Source organism: Marmota flaviventris, chromosome 4 (genome assembly GCF_047511675.1).
Source record: "Marmota flaviventris isolate mMarFla1 chromosome 4, mMarFla1.hap1, whole genome shotgun sequence".
NCBI classification, from domain to species: Eukaryota; Metazoa; Chordata; class Mammalia; order Rodentia; family Sciuridae; genus Marmota; species Marmota flaviventris.
Genome location: NC_092501.1, coordinates 1,066,729 through 1,084,103, shown reverse-complemented (window position 1 = coordinate 1,084,103; position 17,375 = coordinate 1,066,729). Strand labels below are relative to the sequence as shown.

Below are 17,375 nucleotides of genomic sequence, written 5' to 3'. Positions count from 1 at the left end.
GAGAGAACCCCCAGAGGACAGCAGGCGCCCCAGCCAGGCTCAGGCTGCCTGGCTGCTCCAGGGGAGCTGGGACACAGGGCAGGCACCACGGGCCCCTCCTAGCCCACTCACTGCTTGCCTTGGGGAGGTTTGCTGTGCACCCCATCACCTACACTGGTTAATCCTTGGGGATGAGGCCCGTGGCTGAGGTGAGTGGGGTCAGCCCAGGCTGACCAGAGTGATCACTAATATGGAGGGGCAGCCCAGGACCCACACATGGTCCTGGTGTTGGACCACAGAGGCTGTGTCCTGACTCTGGAACTCAGGACCTGGAACGCTGCCTCAGGTGGGCCCCATCAATCTGACCACGCCCCATGAGAAGAGAGCATCAGACAGAGAGGAACAGTCAGGACGGCAGAGGAAAACCACCTACAAGCCAGGCAGTGGGCCATGCTGCCTCAGCTCCACCTAGGACTCTGGCTGTGGCCTTCTGCTGTGGCCGTGAGTGTGGATGAGCCCTCCAGTGCTTGGAGAGAGTGAGGTATCCTGTTGCAGGTGGCAGAGTGCAGCGGGTTCAGGGTGCAGGCTTGTGGGGCTCACTTTGTCAGGGGTCAGCCTGGAGACAGCAGGGGGCCCAGAGGCTCCCCAGCAGCCAGGACCCTCCTAAGACAGGCGACCCCCAGACCTGGTGTGGAGAGAGGTGCTCACCTTTGGCTTCATTCTCGCTGTCCAGCACAATCTGGAAAGTGTCAGGGGCCAGGGCCAGGCCCGCATTCACCAGGAGGGCCCGCTTCTTTCTCACGCTGTCCTTCGGGATAGCTTTTTTTGCCTACAAAGAAAAGAGCAGGTTGCCTAAGTGGCCCCTGCCCTGTTGGCACCAGAGCCCCTCTAGCTTGTGCCATCAGGTGGGCCCTGAGCAGTCCCCTTTGGCCTCTGCCATCAGGTGGGCCCTGGGCAGTCCCTCCTGGTGCCCTGCACCTCAGCCTGTATTCATGCTGGGTTAGCCTGGCCCTGGGTTCCCTGGGCAGCCACAGCTCTCCCCCAGGTGGCCATGTCTACACCTGCTCGATGACCATGATGGCCCTGTCCTCAGCACGCTCAGGAGACTGGTACAGCATGGTGCACAGTTGCAGCCGGGTGAAGGCCATCTTGAGCTTGTCCTGGTAGAGGCCCAGTGTGTCCAGGCGCATGGCCTTCTGCAGGTGCTCCATGGCAGGCTCTAGCCGGTCCTCGTCCTCTTCGATGTGCGCCACCTCCATGTGCACTTGGCAGCGGAGCAGAGTCATGAGGCTGGGGGAGAGGTGGCATGCATCAGGGGGCGGCTGGGCTGTCCTCAGGCATGCAGGGCTTGTTCCACACTCCGTGGGAGGCAGGGAGGCGCATGGCTTCCCAGGGGCCCTGGCTCTTTGGCCTCCTTCCAGTTACACCTGCCTAACCTTGAGGTCTCATGGAGGGGACAGAGAGGTGAACGCTGCAGACCACGGGAGACCTCCGAGCCGGCCGGCAAGAGCTGCCACACCCAGGCTCCTGCAGGAGGAAGCAGGGGGCACATGGGCTACTGCCTGCGGGGATGCTGTGTGGAAGCACCAGGGAGGGGCTGGAGAGTGCAGGACCCCTCTGCTGGAGGGTGCTTGATGTCACTGCCGGGCGAGTGGGACACAGCCCCATTTGCCCACCTCCAACCTGCAGTCTATGGTCTTTGCTCAGGTTCTTCTAGACACTCTCTGTCCACCTGCCAAGTCCTGTGCTGCAGCTGGGTCCAGGTGGGGCCGGGCAGGGGGCCACCTAGAGAGGCCCTTCTGTCTGAGCAAAGCCCTTGCCACCAACAGTACATGGAGGGCCACCTCAGCCACTGCCCCGAGGTGCAACGTTGACACACTCAATAGACTGCTGAATAAAGACCCCACGGGACTTTCCCTGAAGACAGAGAAGTACAAGTGACCGGAACCTATGTGACATCAGAGGAGACAAGGAATGCTGCAGAGAAGCCTGTGCAGAGAAGCAGAGTGCCTGTGGTGTCAGGTGTGGTGCCATGATGTCCCCAAGGGAAGGACTGAAGGTGAGGAGGTGACTGCAGCAGGAGTGGACTCCATGCTGGGCAGTACCTCACCCGACAGCAGTAGTCCCGAGCGCACTCACCCCAGGGACTCCCCTCGAGCTGGTGGCCCAGGAATCTGGTGAGGTAGCCAGAAGCCATGCAGAGGAGGCACCCTGGGGGCAAACGCAGACGCCACAGCCACGGAGGGGGCATCTGGAGCCCAGCGCTCCACAGCAGGGCAGGCAGCAGCAAGGCCTGCAGATCAGGGGCTGTGGGTACTTCTGCTTCCAACTGCTACGAAGTAACTCCTGATGACCCTCTAGCACCACAGCACCCACAAACTGGACGGAACACAGGAGGCAGTGTTTTCCAGGGCCAGACTCCAGGCAGCACAAAACCACAGTCCAGGGAGGAAGAAACTCAGAACATGTGGAAGACAGTCCAGCTCCCTCCAGGGTGGTGGCAGAGCAGAAGGACCTGCAGTGTCCTGAGCTTAGGAGACCAAGGTCAGCATGCTGGGTTCTGAGCAGCTGGGTCCCCCCAAGCAGCTGGGTCCCCCCAAGCACCTGCCCCAAGCCTCAAGGAGGTGTGTGCACACTGACCCCCACTTTTGCTCCCAGGCAAAATGCCATACAACCCCACAACAATTGAACTGCCAACCAGGAAAAAAAGTCTGACGCTTCTCCAAGAAAGACAACAAAGTGTGGTGGCTCTGCAGCCTACCGTCCAGTGCTCCCCACGGACCTGTGATGAGAGGGAAGCATGTGACCCAGGACACAGAGCACAGAGGCAGAAGAACCCTGTACAGCAGCTATCACGGTAGACACCAACAACATGTCCACCAATCAAGAAAAGCAGGATTCATGAGAACAGGTAAAGAATCTCAGAAGAGAAATGGAACTGACAAAATGGAATTCTAAGTCTAAAACCCCGACAAGTCAAACAAGGTCTCCGGTGCGAGGCAGCAGAATGGGGAGGGCGGGGAAAGCCTGTGAGCACTTAAAGGGCGACGGAAGTCACCTCATCAGAAGAGCAGAGGGCGAGGCGCTGGGAAAACAGGCAGGCCCGGGGAGCTGAGGGTGGCTGGCCTGGCAGGTGGACGCCCAGGGCCCCAGGGGGAAAGGAGGAGAGAGAAAATGGCCGGCCTCCAGAGCCATGAGAAGCATTATCTGACACCTCTGCATCTCCTAGAGAGCCCCACAAAGAACTGAAGTAAAGAAAGCACTGCTTGACGGAAAAGCAAGACTCGACCATCTGCCTTCTAAGAGACATGCTCTTAAAATGCCTCGCACTTTAAATTTAAGTAAACAAATAGGATCAGAGTCCCAGGTGGGAAACAAACAGCAGACAGTGTGTCAGGCCAGGCACCTGCCAGAGCCGGGGGTCAGAAAGCAAAGCTCTCGGCACGAAGCCTGGGAGTGGAACACCCCCCTGGAACAATCAGCAGCCGATGTGGGGACTCTGGGAAGAGTGGGAAGCCTCCCCGGGCTTTCAGTACTGCCCCCGCCTCCGCCATGACACACGGAGAGCAGCCCGGCCCAGGGGCTTTGTGGGTGAGCTCCAGAACCAGATTCCTCTGCAAAGCGCTCCTTAAATCCCTTCCAGCTCACCACCTGGGAGTCAAACTGACACACGGGAGCTTTGAGCAGCTCATCTGTGGGGAGACCGGCTGTATTCATAGGCGTGTGAAAGGTGCTCCCCACTGGCCTGAGGGGTGAGAAGGGGTCCCTGCGGAGGAGCAGAGCATGACCACAGCAATAGCCTGTGTTCCAAGGAGGACAGGTCCCAGGCTGAGGCAGCCGCACCCCTGGACACGCCCGAGCTGTGTGGGCACTGGGTGTGCCCCCACCAGCACGGCCGCCAGGAGGGTGTCCTGGAGTCCCCTTCCCACAGCTGGCCAGCCCCTGAGCATGCTTCACAGATTCCCACACTGTCCTCCTGTAGCTGTGCTGTAGTCTAGGTAGACAGTGTCCCCTAAAGCCCATGGGTGACACAATGCAAAGACCATCAGAGGTGGGCTGACCAGGTGGTGAGACCCTGGACGTGGCCAGTGGAAGGCGCCACCTGAATGGACTAATGGGGGGTGTGGCCTGGCAGGTGGGCTGTGGCTGGAAGGGGGTCCCTGGGCGTGCCTCTGGGGTCTGTACTTGTCACTTTGTCCATGTTGAGAGCGCGCCTTGCTCCCTGGCTGTCCTGAGCTGCTTTCCTCCTCCGCTCTCTTCCCATGATGGTCTGCCCCACTCGGGCTCAGAGCTACCGAGGGGCCTTGTGTGGACTGAACCTCTGAAACCAGGTTCTTGTCAGGTCTCTTGGTCATGGCCACAAATCAAGCTGACACAAGGTGGATGAGGCGAGCATTCAGGACTCATCCCATGGAGAAAGGAGGCACTGCCCAGTGAGCACAGCAGGCGGGCTCCCCACGCCCAGGCAGGAACATCCACCCATCCTACCAGTGTCCGTGTCCAGGGCCAGCCCCGGCCCACCTGTCCACCGTCTCCAGGATGTCCGCCACGGTGGTCAGTGGCTTCCGCAGGTGGCGCCGCAGGCCGCGCTGCAGCAGGGGCAGGCAGGTGTTCCACTGTGTGCTGCACACCACGTGGATGGCCTGGGGGTCGCCCAGGCGGATGGCACGCTGCAGCACCACGTCCAGTCGGCTAGTGATGCTCAGCTGGGCCTGGGGACAGCGGGCATTTCCGGGAAGGTCAGAAGCGTGCTGCCATTACCAGGCCCTCCACAGCACAACCCGGGAGGGCTGGCCTGGGCAGGGCCCAAGCCAGTCCAGGGGCTGGAAGGTGTGGGGTCAGATGCGAGCAGAAGCCCTGAGCCTTCCACAGACCCACCGGGCCAGGTCACCTGAACCTTCCAGAATCCCCCCCAGCCGGGGCCACGCCCTCACCTGCCCTGAGCTGAGGGTGGAGCCAATACTGGGGCCTCACTACCCTGTCCTGGCTGCCCAGACCCAAGCCAGAGTCCCAACCTCATGAACGGAAGCCACGCCCTGACGTCTTGGAGGCAGGCAGGGGCACAGCTGTGCAGGCACAGGGCCACACTCACTGCCTTGATCACAGGTCACTAGGACCTGTGGGCACTCATAGCTGGCCCCACACCCAGACCCCAGCACATGGCAGTCGGCCAGCAGCCGACCGAGTCCCTCAGGAGCTCAGCTCTGCCGGGCAGACACACAGGCAGATCATGGAGGAACCAGGCCTGCAGGCAGTGAGGTGCCCCCCGTCCTGTGCTGGCCTCCCCTCACTCTGCTCCTCCAGTGCAGCTGTGGTCTCCCAGAGGGACGCCTGCAGGTGCTGGCGGCAGGAGGGGGGTCCCTGAGCCCCTCCCATAAGCACCTGGGCCCACCTCAGCGTTCACAGGGAGCACAGTCGGAGGCCTTCTCACGGAGCAGCAGCCTGAGTGAAGGCCACACCTGTGTGGCAGCGGGGGCTTCCCCAGACCTCAGACCTGCTGCTGAGCAGCCACAGGAGCCTGAGGTCGCTCACAGCACCCACTGAGGCTTCCACAGCCCCTGCCTGAACAGGGCAGTGAGGGTCCTCTGGGGACAGAGCCACACCCAGGGACTCCACAGCACCATCCCTCAGGTCTCCAGGCCAGCCAGGCCCCTACTGAGGCAGGGGGTGGCTTTGACTGCTGGCCCCTGGACAGGACAGAGGCTGCAAAGAGTCCTGGTGGGGATGGGGAGGCTGTCACCCAGACAAGCCCTGGAGGGGATGTGGAAGCTGTCACCCCTGGCAAGCCCTGGTGGGGACACGGCAGTTCCACACAGGACAGAAGAACTTGGGGTTTAGAAAGTCACATCCCAGCCTCCAACCGCCAGGGAGGCCAAGGTGTCCCTGGGGCCAAGGTGGACTCTGCCAGGGCTGGTGTGTCCCAGGCTCAGTGCAGGGAGGAAGACGGCCAGCTCTGGAAGCTCAGTGTGGCCAGGCCCAATGCTGGAACCCAAGGTTGAGCCCTCACCCACTCATGGCGGGGAGGTGAGGCACAGCTGGCAGCACCCAACCTGGGCACCAGCACAGAGCCAGGGCAGTGAGCACGGGGACCAGGTGCCTCCCCAGTGCCCTACCACCTGGCCCACACCTGGCTCTCCTGGGGAGCCACAGATCAGAGCGCCGTGCGCCATGACTCTGGGCTCAGACCTACCTCCACAGCTGTCCGGAGGTAGATTCTCACTTTATTTTCAAGTCTGGAGGCTTCGAGTTCACACTCCAGGCATTCAATCTCAATCAGCTTCCCGGGGTCCTGTAACAAACAGGACGAAGCCAACCCACACATTCGCCAACTTTGAGACCACTTAAGACACCACCGCCACGCCAGGTAGAAGCCCCCAGAGGAGAACCGCACGACGGAGCCAAGGCACATCCGAGAATCTGGACACCTTCCCCAGACACAAAAGCTCAGGGAGCAGGCAGAGGAAACCTCACCCCGTGCCCACCTGCTGTGGGCTCGGCTGCAGAGGGGACTTCGCAGATGCTGGCTCGGCTTCTGGAATCAGAGCCTGATGTCCCCACAGTCTGACAATCCCTGCATGTCCAAAGTACCACTGCAAGTGCAACTAGGTACATGAGCACTGAGGATTGTCGCCTGTCGCCTTTTCTCTCTGTGGCCAGCGTCTTCTCATCACTGGCAGTGACATCCCCAGTGTCAGCAGGCGTCGTATGCTGGTGAGAGGTGCCTGCCTCCCCTCACGCTGGACATGGGCTTCTTGCAGCAGCATGGACAGGACCTGCTCTCCCCAGGATGGTGGTATTCGCCTTGTCCCTGGCATTGGGCCATTTGCACTTACTGTCATCACAACATGATTGGGTTCAGGGGACAGACCCTACTGATGCCACGCCACACATTCCTACTCATCTCTCCTTTTCTTAATTCCATTTTCTCTTCTTCCGTCTTGTTTGTATCCACTGACTCTCCTTCGTGGTTCCACTCCACCTGCATTGCTGGGTCCCCAGCTGTACCTGTTGCCAGTGTGGCTCCGGTGGCCTTCTCAAGACGTTCGTGCACACGGCAGCTTCGCAGAGTCCTGGCTGTGCAGTCCCTGGGTGAGCAGCACAGTGCTCTGGCCAGCACAGTCCCTCCTGCCCTCGGGCCACGGCTGCCGCAGGCCCAGTGCCCCTGCCTAGAATCCCACCGGACAGCCTTGCCGGCCTCTCCAGATGGCTGGCTCCCTTTGCTGCCCTTCCTTGCCCTGCACAGACCCAACTTTCCCTCAGGTACCGTCTTCCAGTTGCCTGAGGAACTTCCTTTGGTTTCTGGAAGTGGAAGGCAAACTTTTTCGGCTTCTGGTTATCTTAATAAATCTTAGGAATCTCTGTTTTCAGTTTGAAGGTATTTTCCCTGGGTGCAGATTTCAGGGTGGATGCCTCTTGTTTGGGTATTTAGAGATGATCTCTGTCTTCTGGTTTTATTGCTTGCAGCAGGAAATCTGCTGTCATCCCAACTTCAGTTCCTCAGAACAGAACATCTTTTTTGAAGAGGATCAGATTCAGTATCTTTGGCCATTAACCCCTCAAGCACCTTCCTGCTGCCCTTGCTCTCCTCTCCTTCGGGGATTCTGTGGCGTGTTTATTACTCCGCGGGAAGCTGCCCAGCCCCACTCATGGGCAAGGTTTTCTTCTCCACATTTCTCCTTCCTGGGTTTCATTCTGTTTCCATTACAGAACCTTCAGGTTTGCTAATCTTTTATTCTAAAATGTCTAACCTGTTTTAAACTCTATCCAGTGTAGCTTCATTTGAGAGAGTTTTCAGCTCTAGAAATTCTGTTTGGGAGTTTGAATTATCTTCCTTGATCCTATTTAATATAAAAGTTCAAACTTTTTACCTTCTTGAGCACCTGGAATACGATCATAACTGTTTCGGTGTCTGTGTCCACTAATCGGCAAAGTTTCTTGGTTGAGGGGTTTTGATTGGTGATTCTCTTCATCTTTTCCTCTCGGGGTGTCTGGCAGTTCTTTATCGGATGCCAGGCATTGTCAAGTTCACATTATTGGGTGCTGTGGACTCTTGTATTCTGTGTCTTTGAGATTTGTCCTGGTATCCAATCACACCACTCAGAAAGAGTCTGTCCCTTTATTTTTGTGTCCCAGGCTTGTTATGCATGACCCGAGCAGTATGCAGCCTAGGGATAGCTTCCTCACTTTGGGGACAAACGCCGGAGTCTCCAGGACCTGAGGTTTTGTGCCTGGCTGGTGAGAGTGGGAACTGCTCCCCACCCTGCAGTCCGCCTGCAGACACACACCACGGCATCAGAAGAGGCCTGAGGTGGCGGGGGGCTGTGGAGCAGGGATCCTGGAGAGAGACCAGGGCTGGGCAGCATACCCTGCCTCTCTGTGCTCAAAGCCTGGGTTCCACTTCTAGGAGATTTGTCTTGTAGAGACAGAAACAGAGGCTCTGGGGGAGCAGGAAGGCTACTCAGCTGGTGAGGGTGGAACTCGGGTGCCATCCAGTGTTGGATGGCAATGCTGAGTTTGGGCCCCCACATTATGGAAACCCAAAAGGTGGGTATGAGGCCCACCAAAGAACTCGGCAAACCGCTTCAAGAACAACTGACTCCCAGGCTAAGCTGGTCCTGCCCAGGTGGACCTGACTGTCGGGTCCACAGGAAGCCTCATCTCCTTTTCAAAAACTGTCTCCAGATCACCGCAGCCAGGAGAAGAGTCGACTGCTCTTTGCTAAAGAAGTCGTTTCTTTTGTCTGCATGTCTCACAGCTTTATTTGGTAATAACTCCTGAGGCCAAGGGGGTCTCACTCAAGGTAACTCGGGACCAAGCCACAGCCTGTGCTCAGTGAGGATGGTGGGAAGGGACGAGTCCAAGACCACACCATCCGCACAGCTGTCCTCTGCCCTTCCACACTGTCCGGAGGCAGGGAGCAACCCCAGCGCACTCTCTTGACAGCCAGGGTGCACCCTCTGAAACATCCCCTGGAGGGCAATGTTGTATTACAAGACCTCAGCAGCGAGAGTCCTCGGGGCCCTAGTCAGCCAACTTACCTCAGGGAAAACCCTCAATGCAAAAAAGGCTTAGACACAAAATGTCCCTCAGAGCCCTTTGTGAAGTGAGCACAAAATCACATATGATTGAACCGTCCCTGGGCAGGGGCAGGGACGCAAGGCTGTGCTCCACGTGGGATGTCACACAGCCCTCACGTGAGGGGCAGCTGAGTGTGAAAAAAGGGGGAACCCAGAATGGCCAGGGTCGTACCATCCCCGCCGCTCCCACACTCAGCCCCCCGTGCTGCGCAGAGCCCAGGGAGCGACTGTCACCAAGCCACTCACTTTGCTGTCCATTTCCTTCAGGTCTGAGAGGCAGTCAGAGGTGATGTCTTCACATTTCAAGGTCAGAGCGAAACGAGCTAATTCAAAAAGCAAAAGCATTCTGGAAAGAAGCAGATGGGCACTGGGTCAACAGGGACAGAGCACACGGATGGGGCAGGTGGACAGCCAGCCCCTGTTCCAGCACAACTGGGGAAAAGTGAAATAAGAAATAAAACAAGGAAACCAACTAGCTCATGAATGAGTCCTGGACAGGCCCCAGCCAGCCGGCCACCAGACCCAGGCTGCTCTCTGCAGCGACTGGCCTCCCAGTGCAGCCTCCGCAGGTCTTCAAGTCGAGTGCACACCTGCAGCAAGCCTACACTGGTGTCACCAATGCCTCGCAGCACAGCCCCAGTGAGGTGCTGCCACCTCCACACGGACAGGCAAGGGGCAGGTAGGAGCAGGTATGGAGGGGGGTGCTGCAGGGAGGATGCCTGGGTGCTGGAGCAGAGTCCTCCCTCCCACGGTCAAGCACTCGCAGTCACCCACAGAGGCCAGCTGCGTGAGTCAAGAGGAGAAAAACTGAAGGGTTGGTTACTGGTTTTCAGTAACCACACAGTTTGAACAAACAGAATGGATCCCCCTGCCCAGAACTCCAGACACACAAGCCCAGGGGGACTCGGCAGAGCCTGCAGCGTGTCCAGAAGCCTCCACGCCCTCTGGGCTTCAGGGAAGGACCGATACCCCCAAGAGGCTGTGCTGGCAGTGCAGTGGTACCTCAGCCTGCAGACACCACATCCCCCAGGGCTGACTGCAGGACACAGGTCACACACTGGATCCCAGGGAGACCCTACCTGTTCACACGGAGACGTTGTGGCTGCATTACCAGATGTGGTGCCCAAATCAGCAGTCCACATGGCAGCAGGTCCAGGACCGTGCTGGGTGGAGACCCTTCCTTCCTGTCACAGGTGCAGGGCTGGCCATAGCAAGGCCACCTGCTGTCCCTCTGAGCATCTAGTCTGGGACCCCAGGAAGCAGGAAAGGACATACGCACCAAGGCCCCAAACAGTGTGTGGCCCTAGGTTGGTGGGAAGAGCAGTCCAAATCACTCTCATATTAAATACAACATTTCTGTCCATAAAGAAACTTAAGAGAGTAAGTGGCGAACAGGGGCAGTGGTAGTCATAGTGGAGCTGAAGAGTCCAGACTTTGACAGAAAAGGCCCCTAGAGTCTGATTGGACTCATTTAGACCCACTTTTAAAACATCAGGTAAACAGAATGAACAGGAAATTAACAACAAAAAAAATGCCTATAAATATTTAGAAAACACACTCAATTTCAAAGTGGCGAGAGAAATGAGGAGTGAAGTGGTGGCAGGCCATTCTTCATCAGACAGGCACAGACAGCACACCTGTGGGAGGGGGGGCACTAGCCACTCACGTGCCTGTCAGACAGCTTGGGCAAAGAGCACCCAGCACCCCATGTCCACAAACATCCCATCGGGGACATGAGCAGACCAGTATAGCCTGGCTCCAGCCACAACTCCTTAGAGAATCTCACCACGGATGTGGATGTCCCTCCTGGGACACCTGTGTGTGTGCACCTGCTCCCCCCAGGAGCCACTGCTGACCTGGCCCACCTGCAAAAGGGGACTTCAGCCCTCTGCTCTGCCCGTCTCCTGCCACAGGACCTCAGGTCCTGGTCCTGCCTCCAGTGCGCCCTCCTCTGAGAAGACCCTGATGTCCTCACTGGACTGTGCAGGCCTCCGACCCTGATCTTAAGCTGACTCTTACCCTTCTGCAATCAAACGCAATGCCACATGGTCCGGTATCCATGGGCACAGAATACTGTCAGCACCCAGTGGGCTGGGAGGTGTTGCTTCCCTGGTCCAGCCCCAAAGACCTGAGGAGTCCAACATCCTGCTCTTGGTTGGACAGGACTCTTGCCCCATGGACACAGCCAGAAGGCAAGCACGTCTTGTTTTAAGTTGCAGAGTTGTGGTCATTTGTCACACAGCCATAGATGACTAACAGTTTCCTGGACAGTGTCACCCAGTGCCACATGCTGGGAGCACTTTGGACTGTCCTCTTCCTAACAGGGAACAAAGGTGGACGCAGGACCACCCTCACTCTGTGTGCCTCCTCTTCACTAAAATACGCGGAGACTGTCCTTCTAATGAGATATGTCGTGGGGGCAGAGGCCAAGCCTTGGGTGCACCCTTCTGGGGAACACAGTCCAACATACCGTACCCCGGGCCCATGATCAAATGGCAAACTGAAAAAAACACCCCAAACCGTGGTTTTCAGGCAAAGGGTCACAAGGCTGCTTATGTTAGGGGTGACTGCAAGTTAATAAGAGTCTCAGAAGACCCCAGCCAAAAGATGAGGCTCAAAAGGTGAGGCAAAGGCCCACAGAGGCGGCTGCATATTAAGCCGTGCTGGTGACCAGAGTCATGAAAATGAAACCAGAGCAACTGGGTAATCTGCCCCCGGACCCACTTGTCTCCAACACAAAGAGCTAATCGGGAGCCACAAACAGCTGGGGGATGGGGGGACCAAACCCCTGCCACCTGCCCTGGTGGGGAGAAGTTTTTAGAGCCCTAGGGCTGCCCAGGCTCAGCACCTCTCCTGGGAGTCATCCCTGGACAAGTGCTCAGAGGGCTCCAGGGAGCTCCAGATGTGCTCAGGAAAGACGGGCCTCCTGTGACGCCATGCGCGTGGATCACGGGCTCTCCCACCTGGTGGATACAGACACGTGTGAAAGGCTGTGACACTCGGCAATGCCTGTGCCAATTTTGCAAAGTGGGATGTGAGGTCACATATCCCAGGTGCACCAAACAACACAAACCTCAAGAAAGGAAGACCAGAGAGAGATGCATTAAAACCTCTGCTAGCTTTTGCAGGTGCCTCTAGCTGCTTGTTCTGTATCTTTTCATGTGTTCCAGCACTTTCTGAACGCTGCACAGAGATCCCAGAGACTATACCTTGGAAACACAAACACTCACTTTTCTCCTGTCATTGCAGGAAAGCGCTGGATGTTACACAGACCTATCTGTCTGTAGGCCCTCTTCAGAATCGAAGAGACGTCTTCCGGTAACTCATTTTTATCCAGCTTTCTAGAATTAATTCAGAGAGCAAATAACCAAAGCATCCTTACAGATATTTATTATTATTTATTATTATATTATTATTCTAAGGGAAATGTTAAATCCATGAACCTGTATTTCCCAGTGAACATAGGCCGAGCCTGTCCCTCCTGCTATCTACCCACCACTCCCAGAAAGGTTTTCACTCCTCATCTTTCCTCACCTTCTAGGAGTTATTTCACTGAAAAAAAAAAAACAAACCAAAAAAACCCCACCTTGGAAACATTTACATGGGCCACCAAGACAGAGAAGCACTTCACCTAAGACCACCGGGCACAGAAGCCCTGGTCTCCTCTCCTCCTCACAAGAGAGGAGGCCAGACTCCCCTCGGCAACGCCCCACTGAGCTGCCTAGCCTGCCTTCTCCAACCCTCTGTACCCAGGTACACTGTGGCCTGACGGTCCTCGGCAGGCAGAGTCCCTGGGCCCCAAGTCCTCTGGCTCCTGCAGCCCTGACCCCCACCCACTGACACAGGACTCCCGTGGGCGGGGCAGGCTTCTGAGCTCAGCCCTGGAAAGCTTAGCCTTTGCTGCCTCGGGACTACTCACGCTTTGAGGGAATTAATGTGGAAAGACACTGACAGGCTGATGGAATTTTTCTTTTCCATCTTTAAGTGAAGCTCGTCCATTAATTCATGACGAACCTGTTATAAGATGGAACAGGATATTAGCTTGGACTAAGGAGGTAATTAAGTAATGATTCAGGTTTGTGCTTAGATATTATTTTCTTCTTCCTGTAAAATCGATTCTTGTAATTAAGATGTATTTTCTCATTGAAGTTTTATTGCTTTTATATATAACTTAAGGTGATCCCTATACCTGAAAATTAATAGCCAATGAATAATATAAAAATTAACGCTACGGGGACACAATCCTATAGTAATTACTTATACCTTTACAAATTATTGGTTAAACTTGAAAAAATTCCATGCTGTTACAAAAGGAATATGTAAAGAGAAATAATGAGGGCAAAGATCCTGTTTTGTTTTTTAAAAAATAATGGCTATGTCCATCTGCTCTCAGGTGAACGTCCATGACTTTGTTTTGCTCAGGTGTGAACGTACCTTTCTTTTTTTTTAAAAAAAAAAAGAGAGAGAGAGAGAATTTTTTAATATTTATTTTTTAGTTTTTGGTGGACACAACATCTTTTATTTTTATGTGGTGCTGAGGATCGAACCCAGCGCCCCACGCATGCCAGGTGAGCGCGCTACCGCTTGAGCCACATCTCCAGCCCGAGCGTACCTGTCTATACTCTCAATTAATGGCCTTGTTCGTGGTTTTCATGCATAGCTTTCTGAACAATGATCTTCAGGGAAACTAGTGCTGATATCTGTTTTTAAACATGTACACTCACCATGACGGAGTATATCTGCCGATACTTGTGGGGCACGTTGGCTTTTATGAATGGCGCTGCCGTCAAACAAAGCTTGGCTGCCTCCTCCTTTTTCCCAGCTTGCAGGTCACACTCAAGAAGTTCCCTTGGTAACAGAGAGGGTGGGTACTGAACCTCCCGAAACGTCCTTCTGTGCAAATGCCAGGCCTGGGTCACCTCCTCTCATAGCTGTGTGTCTCGCAGAGTTTAGAAAGAGGACTACAGTGTGGCCAGGAACTGGTCTGCAGGAGGGAGAGCCACTGCCCCACACATGGGAGGGAGAGAACTGTACCCTCCCGAGGGCCCAGGGAGCTGTCGGCATTGTGAGCACCTCAAAGATCTCAAGTGGTGCCCCTGACCCACAGCCACGGACTTGGACTTGAGTGGGGATCTCCGCAGTCAATACAAGTGGGACCCTGTGGACACAACTGCCCAGTCACTGACACAGGCCCTGTTTCTGTCTAGCTGGTGTGCTGGCCAGGCCTTGCTGACCATCTGCCCCTGTGGCTTCTCAGGCCAAGCCCGTGTCTGTCCCCTGTGCTGCCTGGCAGATGCGCAGGCTCTCGATGGCTCAGGCATTTGTGAGAAAGTCTCCCACGCTGAGCGCTAACCACACCAGGACCACACTGTCTTCACTTTGAGTCTAGACGTACCTCTCTGTTTTCTGTGGAAACACCCCCAGGAAGACTCACCCATAGATTTCAAACCTCTGCCGAGGTGCAAACCCAGTCCCAGTATGGAAGGGAAAGTAGGGCTCTGAAGGGAGGCTGGCGGGGAGGCAGGCAGGGAGGCTGGTGGGGAGGCTGGCAGGGAGGCAGGCGGGGAGGCTGGGAGAGAGGCAATCAGGGAGACTGGCAGGGAGGCAGTCAGGGAGGCTGGCAGGGAGGCAGTCAGGGGGGCTGGAGGCAGGCAGGGAGGCTAGCAGGGAGGCAGGTGGGGAGGCTGGCAGGGAGGCTGGCAGGGAGGCTGGCAGGGAGGCAGGCGGGGAGGCAGGCGGGGAGGCTGGCAGGGAGGCTGGCAGGGAAGTGGCACCTGGACTCACAGCATCAGCTCCGCCCGCCATTCCTTGTCTTCCTCCTCTGTCTGGTTTAACACGCTCACGATCTGGGAGAGGCTGGGGATCACGTACTGGTGGCATCCAGGCTTGAGGAACGGCCTCACCATGTGCCAGTAGAGCACGGAGGCATTGTACACCAGGAAGTAGTACCTGCGGCCAGAGGGATCTGAGCAGCTGGGCGCACAGGAGGGCCCCGTCTCCCCGTGCTCTTGTGGGCGGGATGCAGACGCCTCTGGCCTCCAGCTGATGGAGGTGGCCCCTCAGGAGCATCAGGATGCAGAGCCATCCCTGGGCAGGGTGGCAGCCACTGTGAGCAAGCCGAGGTTCCAGACCAGGGGAAGACCCAGCCAGGGCTCCTCAGTTTGCACTGGCTCCTTTCTGGGCGTCATTCCACACACTGAACAACCACGTGGAGAGCACCAGTGAGCAAGGAGGGAGGTGCCACCACCCTGCCTGACCTGGAAGCCAGGAATCAGCTGGGCGCCAGCTGACTGTGTGCATTCCCGTTTGTGTGCAGACTCCGGTTTCAAAGCCACACTTACTCTGGTGTGGGAAGCACCGATAGAGTGGGAACTGGGGACTCGGTGTCCAGGGGCATGGATGGCCAGCCCACTGGGGGACACAGAGGGTGGCCCCAGGAGCCAGGGCACCACTCAGAGGGATGCCACAGAGAACGACGCTGACTGGTCCCATGCAGGCCAAGGAAACCAGAGTAGCATGCGGCTCTGTGGGGATTTCTACGAATGTGGTGGCGGCACCTGCCATGACGCATCTACCACCACAAATCAATCCACTGACAGCACAAGACACAGGAAAAGGGCTGGGAAACCGACAGTCCAAATACATGGGTCCACAGGGCGATCTTTGGCGGCTGTCTTCACACAATCCATTAGAAAAAGGGTTCAAGCTTGCCTACCTGGGTTCCCCTTTTGCAAAGTTTATAGCTTTCATGTACTGAGTCACGCAGTTTTCAAATTCCTCCTGAAATGGCACAAGAATGCACAGCTCGATTTGGCTCTGCTCAGGTCACTTCTGTGAACACCGTATACCTGCGCAGTGGCCCAGCAGACAGGCAGCTGCACCTGTCACGCACCTGGCCTCCCTGTGCTCCCCTCCCTCAGCTCAGGGACAGCTGCAAGGGCAGAAGGCAGAAAGACCCTGACACTACCACGCCAAGGTAAAGGGTCACACACAGGACCAGACACCTGAGAAAACCCTGGACGTTGACATCACTGTGAAAACGAATTTGGAGACTTAATTCCATTCTGCTCCAGCCCCTCAGCACTTGTCTAGCCTGCCCTGCTTCTGGAGGCTGCTGAGCACCAGCCCTCTCACCAGGTTGTCTGACGACTTAGGGGCACACAGCTGGGCCCTGCACAGGTGTGCTCGGCCCAGAAACTGGGTGACTGGCCCCTTCACCTTGAAGTACATTTGGATGCAGTCCTCGCTCATCTCTGGCTGCCCCATCTGCAAGAAGACACAATGAGGCAGGAAAGACCCTTTTGGGTGGAGGAGCCTTGACTGCAGACAGGGAAAGCAGGGCAGGCCCAGCGGAGTTTCGGTCCCCAGGAGCACCCATCAGCCTCTGCATCTTTATGAGCCCAGAGCCCTCCCCACCAGCTGCTGGGGGCCAGTCACCTTGAGGGCCTGCTCTGCACACAGCACAAACAGGTCCGGGCTGAAGCTCTCTGAGGGGTCGAACTCAGACTTCCCCGTGTTGGCAGACTTGATGAGCTCGTAGGCTCGCTTCAGGGCGGCCTGGTCTACGGGGCAGAGGGTCCGCCAGGAAGTGGGGGTATCAAGAGGACAGCCCCGGCCTGGCTCTCCTATGTTCCCCTGGCCTGTCCTGGAGACCGGCGGGGACATACTCCCTGGAACCCTAGTCAGGCCGCCCAGAGCCTCCCCAGCGCTGTAGTCTGGGGCAGGATGACAAAGGGCCAGCCACTGCTTAGAACAGGGAGGAAGTCCTGGTCTCGGCCCAACCGTGGCCCTCCAGGGTCTCCACCTCCCAGAGAGTCGGGTCCAGGGGTTTCCTGGGGCGGGGTCAGGGGCGGGGTGCTCCCCTCCTGGTGGCCGTTTCCCGGACCTTCCAGGTGTAGGGTCGGGGCCCACTGCCTCCCTGGAGAGGGGTCCCTGGGTCCTCTCCTCTAGGGGTCTGGGGTCCTGGGTCTCCTCGAGGCGGGGGCGGGCCCACCTTGGTGGCTTTCGGTGCGGGCCAGCTCATGAGTGATGACCAGATCCATGATGCCGCTCGCTGCCTACAGTCAGTGGTCAGTCGGCCGCTGCCCGGCGGGCCCACGGTTGCCTAGCACCCGGAGGGACGCGGGCCGGTGGGCGGGGCTGCCCAGGGCGGAGCGGACCTGCAGGCGGGGCGGGGCGGGGCCGCCCGCCAGGAGCCCACAGCTGAGGTCCGAGGTCGCGGTGTAGCGCAGAGCCTGGGCGGCGGGGCAGGGCCTGCTGAAGGGCGGCCTCCGGCTCAGACCGGGCTGCGGGAGGACCTTGGGTCAGCCTGAGAAGGAG

The 17,375-nt window shown here is 57.2% G+C and overlaps 1 protein-coding gene across 1 annotated transcript in view; it reads right to left on the bottom strand.

Moving 5' to 3' along the window:
- Cfap46 (cilia and flagella associated protein 46) overlaps nucleotides 1–17,098 on the bottom strand; it is an 82,488-nt gene extending 65,390 nt beyond the window's left edge. The window contains exons 1-13 of the mRNA XM_071610803.1: nucleotides 17,050–17,098; nucleotides 16,494–16,618; nucleotides 16,191–16,322; nucleotides 15,772–15,836; nucleotides 14,841–15,005; nucleotides 13,781–13,904; nucleotides 12,976–13,070; nucleotides 12,287–12,397; nucleotides 9,303–9,402; nucleotides 6,170–6,268; nucleotides 4,501–4,691; nucleotides 1,041–1,269; nucleotides 688–808 (exon numbers count right to left, since the gene is read on the bottom strand). Coding sequence (XP_071466904.1) covers nucleotides 688–808; nucleotides 1,041–1,269; nucleotides 4,501–4,691; nucleotides 6,170–6,268; nucleotides 9,303–9,402; nucleotides 12,287–12,397; nucleotides 12,976–13,070; nucleotides 13,781–13,904; nucleotides 14,841–15,005; nucleotides 15,772–15,836; nucleotides 16,191–16,322; nucleotides 16,494–16,618; nucleotides 17,050–17,098 — 1,606 coding nt within the window. The remainder of the gene's footprint in view (nucleotides 1–687; nucleotides 809–1,040; nucleotides 1,270–4,500; nucleotides 4,692–6,169; nucleotides 6,269–9,302; nucleotides 9,403–12,286; nucleotides 12,398–12,975; nucleotides 13,071–13,780; nucleotides 13,905–14,840; nucleotides 15,006–15,771; nucleotides 15,837–16,190; nucleotides 16,323–16,493; nucleotides 16,619–17,049) is intronic.
- Nucleotides 17,099–17,375: the final 277 nt, after the last annotated feature.